General features: G+C 47.3%; 2 protein-coding genes across 2 annotated transcripts; one reads left to right on the forward strand and one right to left on the reverse strand.

Moving 5' to 3' along the window:
- Nucleotides 1–1,712: 1,712 nt before the first annotated feature.
- Nucleotides 1,713–14,926, reverse strand: LOC6600170 (monocarboxylate transporter 12). Its single transcript, XM_026990939.1, has 9 exons — nt 14,346–14,926; nt 8,339–8,837; nt 7,349–7,468; nt 6,572–7,188; nt 6,311–6,508; nt 6,108–6,233; nt 2,629–2,959; nt 2,364–2,564; nt 1,713–2,289 (listed from the first exon to the last, which is right to left on the reverse strand). The coding sequence occupies exons 2-9, from the start codon at nt 8,559–8,561 to the stop codon at nt 2,117–2,119; spliced, it is 1,989 nt and encodes a 662-aa protein (XP_026846740.1). The 5' UTR covers nt 8,562–8,837; nt 14,346–14,926; the 3' UTR covers nt 1,713–2,116.
- LOC6600169 (fatty acyl-CoA reductase wat) lies at nt 3,565–6,102 on the forward strand. The gene is made up of 6 exons (XM_002025232.2): nt 3,565–4,142; nt 4,405–4,514; nt 4,606–4,807; nt 4,875–5,243; nt 5,329–5,475; nt 5,547–6,102. The coding sequence occupies exons 1-6, from the start codon at nt 3,565–3,567 to the stop codon at nt 5,635–5,637; spliced, it is 1,497 nt and encodes a 498-aa protein (XP_002025268.2). The 3' UTR covers nt 5,638–6,102.
- Nucleotides 14,927–19,777: the final 4,851 nt, after the last annotated feature.

Genomic DNA, 19,777 nt, shown 5'->3' on the forward strand with positions numbered 1-19,777 from the left:
CCTAGGGCACCCGTGGGCCTTATGACACTGGGCGTTATGACATGCACCCTTTATTTGTAGGTTGTAGATTGAAAGGTATTTCAACATATATGTATGTAGCCTTAGAAATGAGTAATAATCTTTTCCTGCTCTTAATGCCGTTTAATCGTCTTTGGTGGACTAAAAGCATATGAAGGCCCCTCCCAGCACCTGCGAGACTCACATATTCTGTTAGCCTCGTTCATGGCGAATTTAAATACATATTTTAAATTTTTTGCTTAGGACTGCTGACCTTGAACTGATGCTATTTTTCAGCTGGCCTTTCAGTTTCAGGGTGAGGTTTATTTGCTGCTTGGAGTGCAGAAAACATAGGCTACCAATATTTATTTGTCCTTAGAGACACATATTTTGACAACCATCGTTATTTCGAGTAAATTTTAAGACCCCCAATGCCAATAAACTCAAACAAAAATAATGCAGGCAAAAAATAAACAACAATTTAAAAAGTCAACTTTTGTAACTTCAATGAGATATTCTGGTCTGAACAGTAACAATTTGTAACCTATATATGTATATATATTTTTTTTGGTATTTCTTGACTGTGGCTTCATATAAAAACTTTAAAAAACATTAGTTTATATTTTTAAAATATTCATTTTCAAACAATTTTATAAGTTTTTCCACATCTAACGAGCTAACAATTTGTTCCTACTAGAATGAAGAATTCACACACTGTGCGGTGGCTCTTTTAAAAAATTAATTGATGATCTTGGACTGTAAGCTGAAATTTTTTGAACATATTTCTACCACGGTAAATAAGGCCTTGGGCGTGCTTGGGTTTATAAGGAGGTGCTCGAACCCTATATAACGAAGACCCGAACACTGTTCTTGTTTATGGTGTCTTCAGTACAAAGTACACCAGGATCGGAATATAGAATCAGTCAAAAACAAAACATGTTTTCTTTGCGCGCCCTCAGCTGGAATGCAGTTGTAAGATTGACATCTGACCCTAAAAGATTGATTGAAATAAACAAATAAAGATTTATATAATCTTAGAAAAAGTCTTTGCCTTATTTTTACGCATAACTTGACGAGGGGTGAGGTTGATAGTCCTGTCTTGTTCACTACAGAATCTTCCGCTTCATGGATCGAATTTTGCCTTGCATGAACCGTTTGAGGTCATTATAATTCCCTTTACAGTATATATACTAATACTACAAGTACACTTACTCTTCTTAAAGTACTAACACTAACACAGTTCTCCAGTAATTAGTATTAATATTTGTAATTTAAATGCATGCTTAGCTCTTTTAGTTGAGTGAAGTTATAGTTTTCCTTGAATGTTGCGAGATGCGAGATCTTTGTTTTCTGCATGTACGCTATTGGATCGTTTATACGCGTCGTGCGTCACGCGGCAACGCTCCTCGGTCAGTAGGGCGGAAGGAGGGCTGCGTTTCTGCCTGGGATCCGTGCGTAATAGGCTTCTGCTTGGTATCGCATGGGGCGCTTGATGGTCACTTTCGAAGGAGATAGAAATCAAAAAACTAAACGAAAACGGTGATTATTGTCTTCGGTATGCCTCTTACTTTGTACGGCTTTTTACTGCTTTGCACTGCTTTACTCACCTAGGTCCTAGAGGAAATGCATCTTCTTCCAAACTATAATATGAAAATGCCACCTTCCAACTGAGATTTTAAATGAATTTCCCATATTATTATTGAATCCAGACACTATTTCTGTTGCTGTGGTACAAAAGCTTCCTTTAATATCGTATACACTGGCATACTACTGCGGGCAAACAAACCAACGTTCTACATACATTCATAGATGCTCGTGGGACAATAATAATTTCTCTACAACAATTTCTACTTATACATTTGTCATATATATATATATATACGTATATCTTTTCAATAAGCGATGAAAAACGACAGTCTGAGCGTTCAGACTAAGCATTGGTTGAAGGGTGGAAAAGTGGAAGGGTGGCGGTACGATTTGCATAAACATAAATAATCAAGTTTAATAGCTATGGCATACTAGTTTTCTTGGCCCTAGATCTACATACATCTAAATCTAACAAAGTTTATAAAAAAAAAAACAAAAAAAAACGCAGCTCAAGTGGGAGCGAGTGGTGGAACTAACTTAGAGATAGGTGCTCGGAATTATTTTTGTGGTCTGCGTTGTCGGCCTTATCTGCCTGATAGCGTTGCAGCGGCGGAATGGCAAACATGACCAGACCACTGATGGCGATCATCAGGCCAGCCATGAGGAAGGCCGGAGAGTACGAGTTCGTCAGGTCGTACATCCCGCCTAGAGAAGAAGAGAAGGAAGAAGATGATCCAGTGAGTGGGCTTCCATGAGCGATCCACGAGGGAAAGACTTACCTCCGATGGGGGGACCAATGAAGCTAGCAATGCCCTGGAAGAGCAGCAGCAGGCCAAAGGCATTGGTCAGCTTCTCCAGCCCCAACAAATCCACTAGGATAACCGAGGTGAGGCCCACATAGGCGCCAATCGTGAACCCAAAAACGACGCAGTACATTGCCAGCGAATTAAAGTCCTTACAGAGCGGCACCATGGCAGTGGCTGAAAGACAGGAGGAGCATGAGTCGGTGAAGAATAGGACAAAGTAGAATGAATTGTCACTCACCGAAACCGCAGGCCGTAAGACAGACGTTGTAGACGAGAAGCCGGTTGACCCACGGCTTATCCGACACGTAGCCGAGGATGATGCGGCCCACGGTGTTGGCCACGCCGATTGTGGCGATCAAATAGCTGCTATTTTGCTTGCTAATGCCGAGCTCCTCCGAGTAGGCGGCTATGTACAGGTAGGGCACGTTAAAGCCAATGCTAGTGCAGAAGTTCGACACGGAGAAGATCACAAAGATCATGTCCTTCAGCAGCGAGAAGTTCATCATTTCGGAAAAGGTGTCGCGGGTCTCCGTGGAGCAGGTGATGCAGCCGCAGCATTTGGCGCTCTCCTGCAATGCATGGACGGAATTATATTAATGGGAAATCAGTTGGATTGTCTTAACAATTTGCAGTAATTTAAGTGTAAGTCAAATCTAGTAAGCATTCCATACTGAACATTCTATATTTTAGTCCGAAATCGAAATTAGGGGTAAGGATAGGCCTAGGAAGAAGTCGATTCCCATGGCGATGGGTGGTGGTGCGTCTTCGGACGACCGACAACCGATCGCGTAGTTCTTTGTGGCCACCAGCCAACAGATCATTATCTGGGGTGGGGGTCACACTCGCCTCGTCCACTGTGACGTCGCAGTCGGAATGTGCCCGACGACGACGACGACGACGACGACGACGACGACGACGCCGCATTAGCATATTAGCTTTAAGTGTAAGTGGCTCGGCTCATGTTAGTCAAATGATGTCGACAGCCAATGAATATTCGAAGGGCGACGTATGTACGTACCCGTCGGATCGGATCGGATCGGAATGATTCAAACTAGAGCAGACCATAGCGTGGCAGTGCGGCACGGGCTGGATCCAAAACCGAACCACGGGACCTGCAAGTGATCAGTGCGCCGTAAGCTTTGGACGCGACGGCACCTGGTACCTGGTCGGGGCGATGTCATTGGCAAACTTTTACGAGGATAGCGAGATATTTGTGACGGGCGGCTCAGGAGTGGTGGGCAAGGCGCTAATTGAGAAGCTGCTCCGCTCCTGCAATGTGCGCCGCATCTACGTCCTGCTGCGTCCCCGCCGCCAGCTGAGTGCCGAGCAGCGACTGGTCAAGCTGCGCCAGGCCACAATTTTCCATGTGCTGCACCAGGAGAAGCCCGACGAGCTGGACAAGCTGGTGGCAGTTCCCGGGGACGTCTTGCTGCCCGGACTAGGTATCGATCCGGCCATGGCTGCCCAAATGTCGAAGGTCTCGCTCGTCTACCACTGTGCGGCCACCGTGCGCTTCGACGAGCCCCTGCGAGTGGCCCTGCAACTCAACGTTGGAGGCACCTTCGAGGCCATCAAGTTTGCCGAGACTCTGGCGCACCTGCGCGTCTTCGTCCACGTGTCCACCTTCTACAGCAATCCATATCTGAAGTTCGTTGAGCCCAAGTACTACTCCTCGCCCATGGACTGGCGGCTGTGCCTGCGCGTGATCGAAGAGGTGCCAGACGATGGAATGCTAAATGCGCTGACCCGCAAGTAAATACAGTCTTCCAAAATGATCATAATGTCCTCGACAGAACCTCAATCAATTCTGTCGACTAGTCGTCATCAAAGTCGCCTGGATCTTAATTGATACTTCATCGATCTTACCAACCGATCCCTGATTGATCCTGTACTCCTCTACAAACCACCTTCCGTCGATCCCTCATCCTTTGCTTAACATACCCACTCTTCTTCTCTTGTTCTTTCGAACTTTTTTCAATTCTTGACTCTCTCCCTAATCTCTTTCGATCCGCAGGCTAATTGTGGGTTTTCCGAACACGTACACGTTCACCAAGAACTTGGCCGAGTCCCTGGTCAATGATTATCGCTGCCGCTTACCGCTGATCATCTACCGTCCATCGATAGGTGAGCATAGTCCACGGTCAGTCAAAAATCGACTGACTTGTGTGCTTACATGACTTATCGTCCTGAATGATCGTCCTTATCGTCCCCATAGTTTTGTTTGCGGTCGATGATCCATCGCCTGGTTTCTCCCCCTCGCTCATGGGTGCCATGGGTCTGTTCGCTCTGGTCGGAGCAGGAATATTGAAAACCGTATATCTGGGCAAGGAAACGCGCCTTGACATAACACCCCAAGACGTGGGCATTAAGTGTATGCTCTCTTACACAAAAAAAGGCCAGGAGAAGTACCAGAAAGGGTAAGATCAATCCCGCCAGAAAGCTGCTTAGATCGTGATTGGATAACATGTTGGTTATCCTTTGCAGGCCGCCCAAGGAGATACCCGTGTACATGTCCTCCTCCTGCACGCACGTTCCGCACACCTTCACCCAAATTGCCGAGCAGATGGACACATTGGGCTTGTGGAAGAAAGCCGCCTTCGAGAAGAGCCTGATGGTGCCTGGCTGTCACTATACGGATAGGCGCTGGGTCTACCAGTTCCTTGTCTTCACTAAGCAGATTCTCCCTGCTCTCCTCATCGATCTACTGCTGCGCCTCTTTGGAAAACGACCCCAGCTCATGGGCGTTGTGCGGAAGGCCTACCAGACCCTGGAGGTGATGCAGCCCTTTATGTTCAACAACTACGACAGTCCCGGGGTCACGGAAAAAGACGAAATATCGAAGGAGAACCATGGGTAAGGGCATTTCTACCTCTCTGCTGTACTCCTGGTGATATTCCTGCTGATCACGATCTTCCCTCTACGATGCAACATCGTCTAGCACCGACTTCCATTTGAACCCCTTCACTGATCCGGATATCAATGGTCTGGTGATCCGCGTAAGTGGCCAAATGCTCTACAGCATCCGGGCACATCTCTTCAAGGAGGATCCGTGCACCCTGCCACGCTCCCAGCGAATACACACGATGTAGGTATTCCCTTTCCTTACCTCTTATTCCCTGTACTCCCCCACTGACACTGTCTAACCACTCCATGCAGCAAGACGATTATCTACCAGGGCCTGCGCCTCATCCTGCTGTACAAACTCGTCCGCTGGATCTGGGCCAGCTATCTGGGGCAGCACTTCTAGATCAGATCTGCAACCACCTATTTCTTTTTTTTCTCTTTTTTTTTTGTACCCCTTAGTTTAGTTCACTTTGATGTCAGTTTGTTACATATGTATGTACATACATACAGGCATAAAACATACATATCTACTACGACCGAGACAGTTCGAGATCATGCAGCGAATACCCTTAAGTCCAGCAATCGATATGCCCCCGCCGGACGCAGTGCAGTCCAAGATCCGCACTTCGTGAAACCTTGCTAGTGGTGTCTGGCACACTATTGTGTTCGGGCTGAGCTGTCTAGTGACCCTATTCGAAGTAGCCTACATAGCCCTGATGCTGGGTCGTCAGCTTACACGATAAAAACATAGCTCTCCCGAAAAGTGAAATTTTAGGGGTCACATCCCCACTAGGGTACCCAAACCATACCATATCCAATGTCCAATAAATTGCCTTGAGAAATACAGAAAATACAAATTTAAATGTAACCTACCTGACTCTGGTCCATCTGATTACTCTGGCGTAAGGAACCATATCGCTTGATCACTCCTGATCCGGACATGGAGCGGTTGAGGTCGTTCCTCGAGCTGGCATACTCCGGCAGATTGTGCAGCGAGCCCTGAGGAGAACCGAACAAGAAGTTGGAGTTGTTCCCTGCGGACGGACCCAAGTAGCGTATAGAAAGAGAATACTCACTTGATAGAGAGCATCCACGCGGTACATGGTTCCACTGGCGCTTCGCTCCCGATGAGCATCCCGCAGCGGAGTCAGCTGGAGCTGGCTGTGGCAATTGCGGGCGATGTCGTCGTTGCTGGTGCTCTTCACGACCACTGTAGTGTGGATCGGGGGCGCTAGGGGGGTCTGGCCATTGATGGCGCCGTTCGAGTTATTGTTCTGTGGGGGAAGAACACACCAAACTGAGCAGGGGGTCTCTAGGTTGCAACAAAGGATACCCACCAGATTGGGCTTCAGATTGTGTCCCATGCTGTTGGATCGACACAAGGTACTTCCGCCAGTGGCCACACCACCTGCTGGGACATCCGTGCGCTGGGGCAGCTGCAGGTACTGATCCGTGGGCACCACCTTGAGCGGCTCCAGCTCGGCGGGCGTCGTGTTCTCGTCAATGATGGCAGACTTCTTCCCCAGCTTCGGGGTACTGGGAGTGTTCGGGGGCGTCTTCGGCGGCGCCTCCAGCTCCAGCGGCCGGAACATCGCCCCAAAGATGATGCAATTCAGCACGATGCCCCCGATGATCAGCATGGCCCCCCGCCAGCCATAGCTACCGATCAGATACTCCGTAAGAGGGGCAAACACGAAGGTGCCGAAGCCGGAACCGCACACGGCGATGCCAGTGGCCAGGGAGCGCTTGGAGTCAAAATACTGCGTAACGCTCACAATGGCCGGCAGATAGATTAGGCCGAAGCCAAGCCCCGTGCCAAACCCAATCGTAATGATCAGCGTGAGGACGTTTTGGGCAAACATGCTCACTATGATGCAACTGGCGGCCAGGATGGCCCCCGCTATGGTCACCGCCCGGCACCCATAGCGATTGACAAATGAAGAACTGATGGGACCTGCCACAATCGACGAACGTTTTAATAATGGACCCAAATATAGAATAGACGATTCGAATCATGCAGAAATAATCATAAAGCGATTCGGACAATTTATGAATGATCTGAAGAACGCTCACAGAGTCCATACAAATCTGTTCCACCCGGAGACGCCACTTACCTGATGAAAATGTCACGCCCACCATGATTGAGGCTATCCAGGCAGTGTAACCCTTGCCCTCTTTGAAGTAGTCGAGAAACTCGTTGTAGAAAATTCCGAAAGAATACGTCATCCCATCGGCTGTGGAAAGAAAAGAAAAGAAAAGAAAAGAGAAGACAAGACAAGACAAGTAGTGAGAAGTGATCATTTCTGGACCAGCCCCAAGGAAGGACACGCTTCTCGAGGCTGCTCAACAATTCAATAATTCGATTACGCCGGTTCGAACTGGTCGCTTTGGACGAGCTCTTTGGCAGCGCCCGGCAGCCCATAAATCAGTTTAACTGGACAATTAATTACGGCCCCACATTTATCAGGCCCCCGACTTTAGGCCCCACATCGATAACTATTCTCGTGTCTGGGCAATTACAAAAACGAGCCGATAAGATTATCTGGTATCTGGGAGGGGCTGGGAGGCAGTCGCCGGGCACTTGGCCGACAATTATCACCCAATAGTTGATAGTTGTATGCCTCAAGTGTCGACTGTACTCTCGCTCACTCACTCACTCACTACCTCCCTCCCCTTCCAAATCAGCCAGGCGACATTCGAGGCGTATCAGGAGTGGACGTGGACGTGGACCTTGTAGGTGTACCGTGGCTTAATCTGCACGGGCTGGCCATCCTAATTTCGAGCGATTAGGGTGCGTAAATGCTTCCCAAGTATTTATGATCCCCGATCCGGCGAATCTCACCGGCAGCTCTACGAAAATGCTTAGTAGCCGATTGTGCATTAGTAGAACCCACTTTACTACTTTTACCGACGCTGTTGCCAGCGGACACTCCAAGGTTTCTGGGGGGGGGTTGATTTATGGCACCTTTGAAGGGGAGCGGAGCGCAATATGGCCCATGAAGTGTGCAGAAACCTTCCGGGTGTAACCGAAAGCCCTAAACCCAGAGTCCGTGTAAGGGAAAGTTCGAAAGGAATGGAGATTCGTTAAATGGACTCGAACTTACTGACAATGTGAATCATGAAGGACGCAAACACCACCACCCAGCCCCAGCCACCATCCGGCGGCGTGGGCATTCGCTCCAGATCCATTTCACATGGTTTCTGGTGGGGCTGATGGTGCTGCTGCTCCTTCTGTTCTCTCTGGTTTTGGCTCTGCCGGTAGTGGGGCTGATCCTTGTGTTGCTGGGGCTGCTGTGATTTTCTCCGGGTGGGTGGTCCATGCACCATTTTCTTGATTTTCAAAGAAATACAGAAAAGGCAGGGGCCTCTTCCTCTTCCTAGTCGTAGTCCTACTCGTATCGGGGGCCGGGTCGAGGCCTCGGGAAATGAGTGTACTGTACAGTGCCACCCACAAATCTGCCTCTCCGGTTGCTGCTGCTGCGGCCGCTGCTGCAGCTTCTGTTGATGCTGCTGTGACCGATGGCGCTGGTCCTGCCGTTGCCGATGCCACTGCCGCTGTCGCTACCGTGTCGTGCTCTCCTCTAGTTTCGCATGGTGTGTCCGCTAAAATGGTATGGAAATTAATGTAAACTATGTTGGAGTTAGAAAGTGTTGTACGATGTTCGTACGAGTATCGGCGAGTATCGGCGAGTATCGGCTTAGCCGCCCCGCCCCACCACCGCCCCAGCAGCCTATGGCAAGGCAGAAAAACACGTGATGATGAGTGTGTTGTTTGTGTCTTTGAGTGCTGATGATGCTTATCAGCGAGCTCCGCCAAAATACATTGACCCTTCGAGACAATAACTTAGTCAATGGCACAAGACAGATTGTTCCTACATACCACTGTACATACAAACCATACATACTATGTTTTCATGTGCTTACACATGTGTACACATGTGTAATCGTAGGTATGTCCGAGAATAGATCATAGAAAGAACAATAATAATTTTGAAATCTTTAAATCGGTTAATTAACGGTAATTCAATGCTAAAATGCTCGGAAAGCTTTGAAAAAATTAACTTTAATATGTATGTATCTTCAAATCTTCCTGTAATATGTACTATTTATTACAAATTACAAAAAGATTTGAAAGTCTAAGATCTTTGAGCCGGGCCGTACAACCCGTAGAAACATCTAATTGTGTATTCATCTCATGCAGAATACACATACTCCATACACTATACACTGTTGTTGTGGATCGTTTTTGGAGATGGAGAAATTTAATATTGTATGAATATTGCTTATAGCCTAAGTTTCCATCTAAAGCGCTTCCCCATTCCCCGTTTCGACTACCGGGTTAGAAACCATTCTGCAACAGATCCAAGCTAATTGCCTAGATCTCAATCGCTCCATTACTAAGCTGCAGAGCCTTAGATGCAATTTGGATCTGTTCTGAATCGGTTGTGTATCAGGCAACAGTATGAATGTGAATCGCTGGGGAAGCGGAGTGCACTGCAACTCAAATCGAACAAATTAAACGAAACCAAATCAAAGCAGTTATCACACAGTCAGAAACCTTCTGAACTGTCATCCCTGCCCCTAGACAGCCCCCATCGCACACGCCCCGCCCCGCACCGCCCACCAAAGTTCCCCCCACGTCGTTGCCATCTCCATTACCCTTATCATCGTTGTCAATGTTGTGGCTGTGTTTTGGCAGATTCCGCTTACATTTCCATTGTCCGCTGATCACTGTTTTCCCTCCCGCAGTCTCTGGCGCAGTCTCTGGCGCAGTCTCTGGCGTGAGACGAGACCGGGGGAATGGATGGTAGGGTATCATTTATAGAACTCAGAATCTCGCTTATCAGCTTCAGTTCGAAAACACCCGACCGACCCGAATGATCGGGCCGAGCTGTGCGATTTAGACCCCCAGCAATCAGAGCGTTTAACAACTTTCGTACGTACGGATGTACGTGCGTATGTATGTATGAACGTATGTACATATACATATACAGCAGGAGAGCTGGAGAGCTGGAGAGCTCGAGAGCCGGAAAAGATGATTTGACATGAGCCCGATTGATATTCTAGTGTGCCTGGATAAGGGATAAGGGATAAGGGATAAGGGATAAGGGATACGGGATTCGGATACAGACCAACACGTCTGAGATAAGTTTCGAGACGAATTCAACACTCTGCACAGTTTTCATTTGTGCGGTGCAAGTTCGCGAACGAGTCTTAAAATAAGAACCGGGAAAGGTATTTTGCCTAAGCAAAGAAACTCAGATTCTGAGCCACGGCAGACGACTATTAGAACACGCCAAGGTGCGAATTATTCTCGTTCTCGTTCTCGCTGTCGTTTTGTTTTTCGCTTTCGCTTTTGTTTTTGTTTTGTTTTTTATTGTTCTGTTTTTGCACAAATAGATATAATCATAAGTAGGTATAAGCATATGTATATGCCTGCTTAATCATGGGGCCATGGGGCTGTTATTGTTGGATTCGACCAGTGACCAGAACAAAGCGCAAAAGTTGCAACAATGCCGCAAGATAATTTTGACATGATAATGCAGAGAGGAGCAGAGCAGTCCGAACAAAACAAATGCTGTGTTTCAGCTGTGTCCATGCCCATATCAGCCCACACTCGATATGCAGTCGAGCATTATATTGTATGTACTGAATAATGGCCATCCAGGCGTACAGGCATCCAGGCATCCAGGCATCCGAACAAAGCAAGACTCAGTCGAAATTGATTAGAAACAATGGAAATGTGGAGACGTGGAGATGGAGCAGAGAGAACTCTAACGGAGGCGTCTCCGGCTCTGTGGCATGGCAACCAGAACCAAAGCAGGAAACGCAAAGCAGCTTCAGCCCTGATGATTCACTCGTCGGCGCTGTGCTTTGTGCAATCAGGGCAATTAAAACAAAACAAAACAAATCAAATCGAATCAACTAAAACGAGAGACCAAAAAACGCCGCCTGAACTTCTACCTACGGATCCCGACCCCAGAATCCAGCGACCAGCGTCCCAGCGAATTATCGCTGACCAAATTTTGACCATGACATTGAGTGGCTCCCCCAATCTCTGTTTCTATCTCGACTCTATCGACTCGGCCGAATGTTGCGCATACGCAACGTTAACTGAAAGCGGGAAATGGAATTGGAAATGGAACGGGAACGGGAACGGAAACGGACCACACATAGATCGGAGTACCGCCCACGCCGTATCATCCGAACAAGCAGTGAATAAATAGACTTTGAATTCAGGTTCTGTGATTGCGGCCGGATTGTGGCTGCACTTCATTATGTTGCTTCTGTGGGCGTTCATTGGATAGTTGGGGATGGTTGGGGAAGGTTGATGAAAGCTGCAGATAAGGGAAACGATTTGAATAGGTCTGGTATTGGGTTGAAGCCGTTTCTAGGTGCATTTAATACCCTTCAAAAGGGTACACACATATGTATGTGTGTACCTATCGTCTGGACATGGTGTATTTGAAATAATAGACAGTCCATTTATACGTACATACATATGTACATAAATAGATAGATAAATAAGTTCCTGGTCGTCCAACTTCAAAGTTGGACTAACAATACTGAGAAAAGGGCACTAAGGACACGTCCTGCACATATGCATACATATGTACATACGTATGGATGTACATATGTCGTATGTAAGTACATATGTACATCTGAAATGGACGCTTTCTGAATTGAATCTCAATCGGCTTTAGATCTGCGCTTACATCAGGTTGTGTATCGGCTATGAACCTGTTAATTCAATGCCACCACCGCCGAACCACTAGCACTTGTTTATCTTGCACTCTTGAGCTGTTGCCCCACTGGGCAACAGGCAGCGCCTGGCAACGCCCTGCAACGCCCTGCAACGCCCTGCAACGCCCTGCAACGCCCTCCAACGCCCGGCAGTGCAAGGTCGCCACCCAATTGGCGATAACAGCACCACTTCGCTGATATGCACATGCCCGCTCGGTGTCCCTTTCTGCGAGTAGACAGGTACATATGTACATACATGTGTACATATGTACATATGTGCCCTTTCGATGCACCCATTCATTCATGTGCAGATTGCATTATGGGGCGTGGACTTTGCCTTGACCTATCTGCAGTGAGCGCACTGCCTCATATTCCCCATAAACATACTCGTGTAATGAGTGCCCAAATGTTGTGCGCAGTTAATGAAATTGCAGTATCAGCAGCTGCGGAACACATTCGATAAAGTGGTGGGGCCGCTTTGGGAGGTGGTGCTTTTCTTGTTTTTGTTTTTTTTTGTGTTTTTTTTTGTCCGGGCTGGGGCTGGTGCTGGGACTGGTGCTGATGTGGGTCGTTGAACCACCAGCAGAAGCAGAAGCCGAAGAAAAAAAAAAACAATTTTCGGTGCCACCAAAAATGGCAAGAGAAATAGAGAAAGAAAGAGAAAAAGAAAAAGACACGGGCCACACTTGCATGGAACATGCCATGGGAAAGGGGATAAAACGAAGCAAAAACATGCCAGCGTGCACTCTGCACTCTGCACTCTGCACTCGTCCTACGGTTCGTTCATCCAGTGCGGAAAGCCTCTGTTCGGCGAATTAGTACTCGTATAATAAGTCCCAGAAGGTGAAGGAGACAGTTTTCTGTCACCCTCTAGTACCCAACGAGCCCGTTCTTGGTCTTTAATCCCTGTTAGAAGAATCCAACGCGGCTAGGAGTTCTCCCAGTAGTCAACCCCAGTCCGTCTGTCCGTCTGTCCATCTGTCCATCCGTCCATCCGAACAACCTCCTTATTCGTTCACACTTTGTTTATCGCGGAATTAATTCACTTTGCTTGTCACTAAATGAATTTCTGATTTTGCGGTCACAGATTTTTAATTGCTTTGGCCTTGGATTCACTTTGTGCTCGCTTCCCACTCCGGCCACAGCCTGCCATCAATCTCCTCCGCCGGGGCAGAGGTGGCTGTTGACCTTGGACAGGGAGAACAACTGACCCACTAACCAGATTTCTCTGTTCGCAGTAGATATGAGATGGACTGGAATCACTTACATAGGTATGATACATGTTAAGTGACGCCGACCTGCACTTCCAAAGATTTCACTGTTTTTACGCATCTCTTTCCTCAGATAATTCTATTTGACCCTTATCCTGAATTAGTTCAATACATAGTACATTTATTAGCAATACATCTCGTCAATATTGTACATTCCCTGTTTTGGAATGAAGTACGTGGTTTTTTACCCTTTTTTACACCCTTTTTATTTCCTACTGAATCCTCTTAATTTCTTTGCATATTCTTTTCCGTTTATTTTCTTAATTTTCCGGGTGAATCTTAACTCCATTTCATACTGATCAATTCAACAATTGAATCCTCTGGTCAAAAACTACATACATATGCTTGTATGTATTTCCTTCTAATTATCGTAATTCTGTCTTCGGAACCTTGCTTTCAAATATGCTCTATGTCAAGCTAGAGGACAATTCATTAAAGCTACGTTCCCATATTTATTTGCTCCTTATATTTTTCGAATTGCTTTTCTGTAGGCTCGATCTCTTCAATATTAGTCTTTCCCATCATTATTTTGCTCCACTTTCCAGCAATCTCCACACCCCCCAAGATCAACAGCCCTGCCAACCTTCACACAAGTCGGTATCGATTCCACTCCAACTCCCACTCCGACCCCCCTTCAAAGATTGCACTGGCATGGGCATGGGCATGGGCATGTGCATGGGCCACCTGTTGACCGACTGAATGGCGAGAGGGGAATATGCATAGGGGAATATGCACTTTCGGCTCTCCCACATTCGTTCTGTGTTTGTGTTAATAAGAGTGTGTGTTTATAGGCAGGCAAAGGCAAACCGAACCAAACAAAAAACATAAATACCAACAAACTGTTGAGAATTCATTTAAAAATAGTCTCAGTAAAGAGTGCGCTCTTTTCGCTTCGCTTCGCTTCGCTTCGATTCGTCTCGTTTTTATTTTTGTTTTGGTTTCCAGAGCGATTGCATATTTCATTTTTGGAAGTCCGTGTAGATCTGAGTGGATCATATGAGAGCTATGGCTCAGAACATATGTAACTGCCCGCTAGCAGAGTGCTCTGCTTACCACCCGGACGGTGAATGGTGAACAGTGAACGTTGATGACTTACCTCTCACTTTCAGTTACTGTTAACGGTATTTCTGTTACTGTTACTGTTACTGTTACTGTTACCAGGGATATGCGTGTGCCGTTACTATTGGTTTCTGTCTGTTGCTAAATGCTTCCTTTCGCTGGAAGTGGGCACTTATGCTGGGTTCGATTCGATCATTTGATATTGGCTTTGTTAGCGTTTTTTTGTGCGCAAATCGTTTTACGACTTTGTTGACAATTTTCGTTCGCGCTCTGTCCGCTGCAGCTGCAGCTTGAACGTCCCGTCCTACAGAGATTACGAACTGCACTCGAATCAACTGCAATCAGATTGCCATTAGATCGGTCCAATCTGATCAATTTCACTCGATGCACTTTTGATTGATTTTTCCCAAGGATTTTGGATGATTTTTTAGCGAGCAAGTGGGGAAAGTCCTGTCTTGCTGGCGCTTCTTTTCCTTACACTTTTCGTACTTTCAAGCTTTTCGCCTTGGACAATGGTTACTGGTCTACTGAGTGTACGATTTGGCTCATCTTAGGCCTATGTTCGATCCGATGCGATCCGATCCGATCCGATCCGATTCATGTGCATAGAGGCCGACGAGACGCAACCGATGTCGTTGTCAGCGAGAGACCAAATAAAATTAAATGTGAAATGTGTAAGAGCAAAAAAGCGAATAGGAAGAAGCAGTGGAGCGGAAGAACAGTGGAACAGAGGAACAGAGGAGCGGAGGAACGGCAGCACAGAAGAAAACATTGAAACCATTCCGAATGCTTGCTCTCTTACCCGCTCGCTCTCCCACACGCTCTCAGCGGGTTCTTATCAATAGCTTCTGCTGGAAAAAGCGAGAGCCCCACCGTCCGACCGTCCGACCGAACGACCGACCGACCCCAGAGAGACGTATGAGCCACAGATAGAGAGACTAAAAGAGAGCGACAGAAAGAGAACGACAAAGGGGGGTACAAGGTGCAGAGGTAGCGGGTGCGGGAGTGCCAGTGATCGGACTCAATCCGCATTCGAATTATAAACACCTTATCAGCTCTATAACTTTTCTACATTCCCATTATTGTTGCTGTCCCTTTTTGTGATTTCTAATTGTTGTACCGAAGCAAACACCTCATACATATGCATGTACATATGTACATATGTATACACCGTGTTTCTAAGAGGAGTACGGCACTGGCTGATCGAACTTGGAATGCCTATGCCTTTCTGGGCTTAGTGTTAAATTTTAATTAACAAATTTATCCGATACGCATTGTGAGCAAAACGAAATCACGCATACTAACACCAGGAACATCAGGGTCTAGACACCATATAGAGTTCGATAATACCCTGCCTCACACGTAGCCTAACTGGACGTAAACGGCCTCTGCCAAGTTTAATAAATGACTAGAAATTCACATGCATACATATGTATGTGCATACGAACATATATAGTACGACTCCATTTTGTGGACATCTAGAAATATCCTATATTTTGAATCAAGGCCCCTTTCGGTTGTTCAATTCTCATTTAGAGTAACTTTTGCTGAGACTAACTAAAATATTATTAAGCTAAATAAGTTTAAATTGTATCTGCGGGAGAAGTGCTGCCCACAGTGTTGGAAACACACTTTGCGGTCGGACAAAGAAGTAGTGGGGATGTGAAAGTGATTTCCCGATCTTCTTGCATTCTTTGCAGATCACAGTGGAACAGAGAACAGAAGTTTCCCATCCTATCACTCTACAGTGGTGAAAATCTGAGGTCCAAAGCGAAAGCGACAACAAAAAACGCTGTTTCTCTATGTAAGTTTCTTTATAGAGGCTGAGTGAATTGGATCCCTGGATCCCTGGATCCCTGGGCCCCCTGTACACCCCCTGGCCCCCAGCCCTAAACAACTGTTCACTGACCATCAAATATGGAAATTGGACTTGGCCAAGCTTCGCACCGATCGCATAATTTTCTGAGCAAACAAAGCTTGGCCCAACACCGACATGGATTTAATGCTAAAAATACACAGCACTCGGGACGAGCTAGACCCCAACACGAGACCCCTGATCACAACCCAGACAAGGTGCGATCGTGACCAGATCGGTCACAGGTTATCCGATCAAGATTTGCGGAGATTACTTGCCTTTTCTTTTCTCTCTGGATCAAACCCCTTCCGCCAATCGATTTACTATTCTCGAAGCACGACAATTTCAATGAGTGATAAGGGAATGACAAGGGAATCGATTCCGCTCAGAGCCCCCGAAGGTGGCCTGCCGCGCCCCATTTTCAATTGATAAGATGGTTGCCAGATCCTGAGGCAGAGTACGAGATATAGCTACGGCTGGACGAGTCTACAACCGGGTAAATGGAGTGGAACTCTTTGGGTGGGTTAGCTCAGGAGCGGAGGGGATAGAAGCGGGTTCCGGATCCCGGCTCAGACTTTACACCTAGATTTTTCTGTTTTCAAAGCGTTTCTGTCATTCAAAAACATTCAACAAATTGGCACGAGACAACAACAAGTTTGACACGTAGTGATAGATGGATCGTCTCCGCACTTCTTTGAGCTAACGTAGAAGGATGGTTGGTTCCGCCCCCAGATTGCTGCTTCGGATGGTGGTGCCGCTATTGCCGCTGTTGCACGGGCTCCAACAACTTGTCGTCCATAATCCAAGCGGACTGGCTGTCAGCAAAAATCTGGGGATATGTGGTCGAGTGACCACAGAGTGCGCTCCTGCTTCTCCGGTCGATACTTGGTTACTGTTGTTTCGGTTATTTTTAAACGCATGGTGCTATTTTTAAACTCCAACTGTATCCCCAGCATCAATCTTCCGTTTCAGGTCTCAAGATTCGCAGCCTCCCAGTTTTCTGGTCTCAGTCCCTGGCGTCGTCCAGCGCCATGATAGCGCCCGGTCACGGTGAGAACATTTCGTGGCTGTTGTTGCTCCAGAATTGATTGTGTTATTGTTTGTTCATCTTACAGCGAAGATTAGCAGGGGCAATCTGCTCCAGCGACTGCTCCCTGACTGGACTTCACCAAAAATGTGTTGTGCACTCGGACAGTGGGACAGTCGGACAGTGGGACAGCGGGACAGCGAGACAGCGATGGCGACGAGGGTGTTAGACTAAGACAACTACGACGATTCTGGATGGCGATAAGCTGGTGCTATTGTCGCCTTCATCCGCAAGAATTGCGGTCAATAGCTCAGCGATCCGTAGTCAAAAAAATATTAAGTTGTGCATGTTCATGTTCGTGAGTGTAATGTAATTTGATCTGGCTTTGGCTGGCCTGGTACGGGACCTAGCAGCCTCTTATCGGTGTCAAACACCTCTTGCTGATTTTATTTTAATAGGTGCATTCACTTGCCTTCCTCAATTCGAAACGGAACTCAAATAGAATCCCCATTGGCTTCATATTTCAATGCACTTCGATTGCAAATCCTATGTCCTATAGGGGGTTCAATGGTTCAAGCACTGCCTCATATATCGATATAGATGGATGGAGGCTATCGATGCAGTTACTGGATCGATCGTTATTTTATCGATGGGCATTGCTCGACGCATATCTATGAGGATTCCATTACGCTAGCAATCAATATTTACACCCTTCCTTTCCTATTCCTTTCCTGGCCTGGCTGTTAATTGCCCAGTTCTCAGGGAATTTTGCGAATTGCGGAGAAGCCAACTGCCAAGAACAGCGCAGTAATATTAATGGGGTTTAGATTCATGCAAATTCATGCAAATTAGCTGACAAAAAAGATTGGCAGTCATCAATCAGCCGTAAATTGTCTGGCAATAACAAAGGAAATACTGCGCGTAGACATTTTGCTGTTGCCCTAAAGACAACAACAACAACAACAACAACAACAACAACAACAACAAGAATAACAACTGCAGCGACAGCACGAAACATGCCGCATTGCCATTGCGCATTCTAAACGCTGGCTATAGGAACTTGTTAAAGCGCCAAGTGCAGGGACCCACCAGCCACCAGACACCAGCCACCAGTCAAATGGGCGGGAAGGAGATGGGATGGCCCTGACAGGTCATCCTAGATGTCGCTCTGGGGCAGGTGGCCCGGCCTGCCAGCCCTGCCAGCCCTGCCGGGCCGTTTGCATTGTTACCGCCTTCTATTTAACATGCACTTGTCTCGTCCCCTTTGTGTCGTATTAATATTGCAAGCCAGCCATGGCCAGTGGGCGGCTAGCACCTGTTGAGTGCCAGAGTCAGATGCATCAGATGTGCACCCCCATGGCCGCAGCTGGGCCTACGTGTGTGCTGTGGTCTATGGGTATGTGGGTATCTGTGGGCCAATTATGCACAGGATAATGAAAGCCTGTCCCCTGGGCCTGTTCGGGACTGAATCGTGGTTTACTTACAATCAGAAGAGTTATGCTGGGACTGGTCCAGAGGTGGATCGGACGACGACAGCGCGGGAGAACTCATTGAAACTAAATGGCCAGCATCGGCGGCTTCTCGGTTGACTTCAGTGTAGTTTCGCTGTTGCACGTGCCGTGTGCCGTGTGCCGTGTCCCGTGTCCGCGACAGTGTATGTGCGAGTCAGTATCTGTGTGTGTATGACAGGTGGTTACGAGTATATCAATGCACAATGCACAAACTTACATGGCTCTGTGCCACGCCGTGCTGTAACTGTGTCTGTGTCGGGCATCCCTCGGGCCACAAAAAACTTACCCTTGCATTTTTCGCTAGTTCACTGGCACGTGCCACGTGATGCGCCCGGCACGGATCGATCCTTAACTGCAGGTCACGGACGCTCGATACGGCACACGGATACGGATACGGATACGAATACGGAAACCTATGCGCTATTATGCACCAATACCTCCTCAAGTTCGAAAATCGAATTTGTTCGCGTAATTAATTGAAACTGTCCCTAATTTAGTTTGGACTGAACCCGAGCCGTGGAAAATTGGCCGCGGGCCGCCGTTTAACTTTTAACGGAAGAGCGTCACGCACGCAGGTACCGCAGGTACCGGCGACAGGATTAAACGCTGTGTTTTGGCCCGTCTTGGGACCAACACAAAACAAGAGAGTCAACAAAGCTCGACGTCCCGTTTTGAAATGCAGCGCCGACTACAAGCTTTCGAGCTTTTATAGTGTGCTTTTACACTGCAATGGCCCACTCTACCGCTCTGCCACTGCCTCCACTCCTCCTCTAGAAAAGTGCGCGCCTGAATCACGTGGAATGTGAACCTGAGGTTCACTGAAGAGCTTAACAAATTTGAGTATCGTCATCCATGGAGCCGCCTTGCGCTTCCTTGACAGTGTACCACATGTGTCGCTCTAACGTGAGGCAGTCTCTGATGCATACATACATACATATGTACATATGTATACATATGTATGCTTTTGGAGCTTGGGGCATTACGAAATCTGCATATGGCAACAGGTTGGGTAACCTCTGCCAACAAAGCGTGGCACCTGGGATTGACAGGAAAGCTGCGCCTCAACATTTCCTTCC

Source organism: Drosophila persimilis, unplaced genomic scaffold, assembly GCF_003286085.1.
Source record: "Drosophila persimilis strain 14011-0111.01,24,50 unplaced genomic scaffold, DperRS2 tig00000622-arrow-arrow-pilon, whole genome shotgun sequence".
Lineage (NCBI taxonomy): Eukaryota > Metazoa > Arthropoda > Insecta > Diptera > Drosophilidae > Drosophila > Drosophila persimilis.

Excerpts from the sequence above, each read along its gene's own strand:
- LOC6600169 (XM_002025232.2), top strand. The coding sequence starts at position 3,565 with ATGTCATTGGCAAACTTTTACGAGGATAGCGAGATATTTGTGACGGGC. Across the intron at positions 4,143-4,404 it reads CTAAATGCGCTGACCCGCAA|GCTAATTGTGGGTTTTCCGA; the intron begins GTAAATACAGTC and ends TTCGATCCGCAG. Across the intron at positions 5,476-5,546 it reads TCCCAGCGAATACACACGAT|CAAGACGATTATCTACCAGG; the intron begins GTAGGTATTCCC and ends CACTCCATGCAG.
- LOC6600170 (XM_026990939.1), bottom strand. The coding sequence starts at position 8,561 with ATGGTGCATGGACCACCCACCCGGAGAAAATCACAGCAGCCCCAGCAA. Across the intron at positions 2,960-6,107 it reads ATCAGATGGACCAGAGTCAG|GAGAGCGCCAAATGCTGCGG; the intron begins GTAGGTTACATT and ends CATGCATTGCAG. Across the intron at positions 2,290-2,363 it reads CATTGGTCCCCCCATCGGAG|GCGGGATGTACGACCTGACG; the intron begins GTAAGTCTTTCC and ends CTTCTTCTCTAG.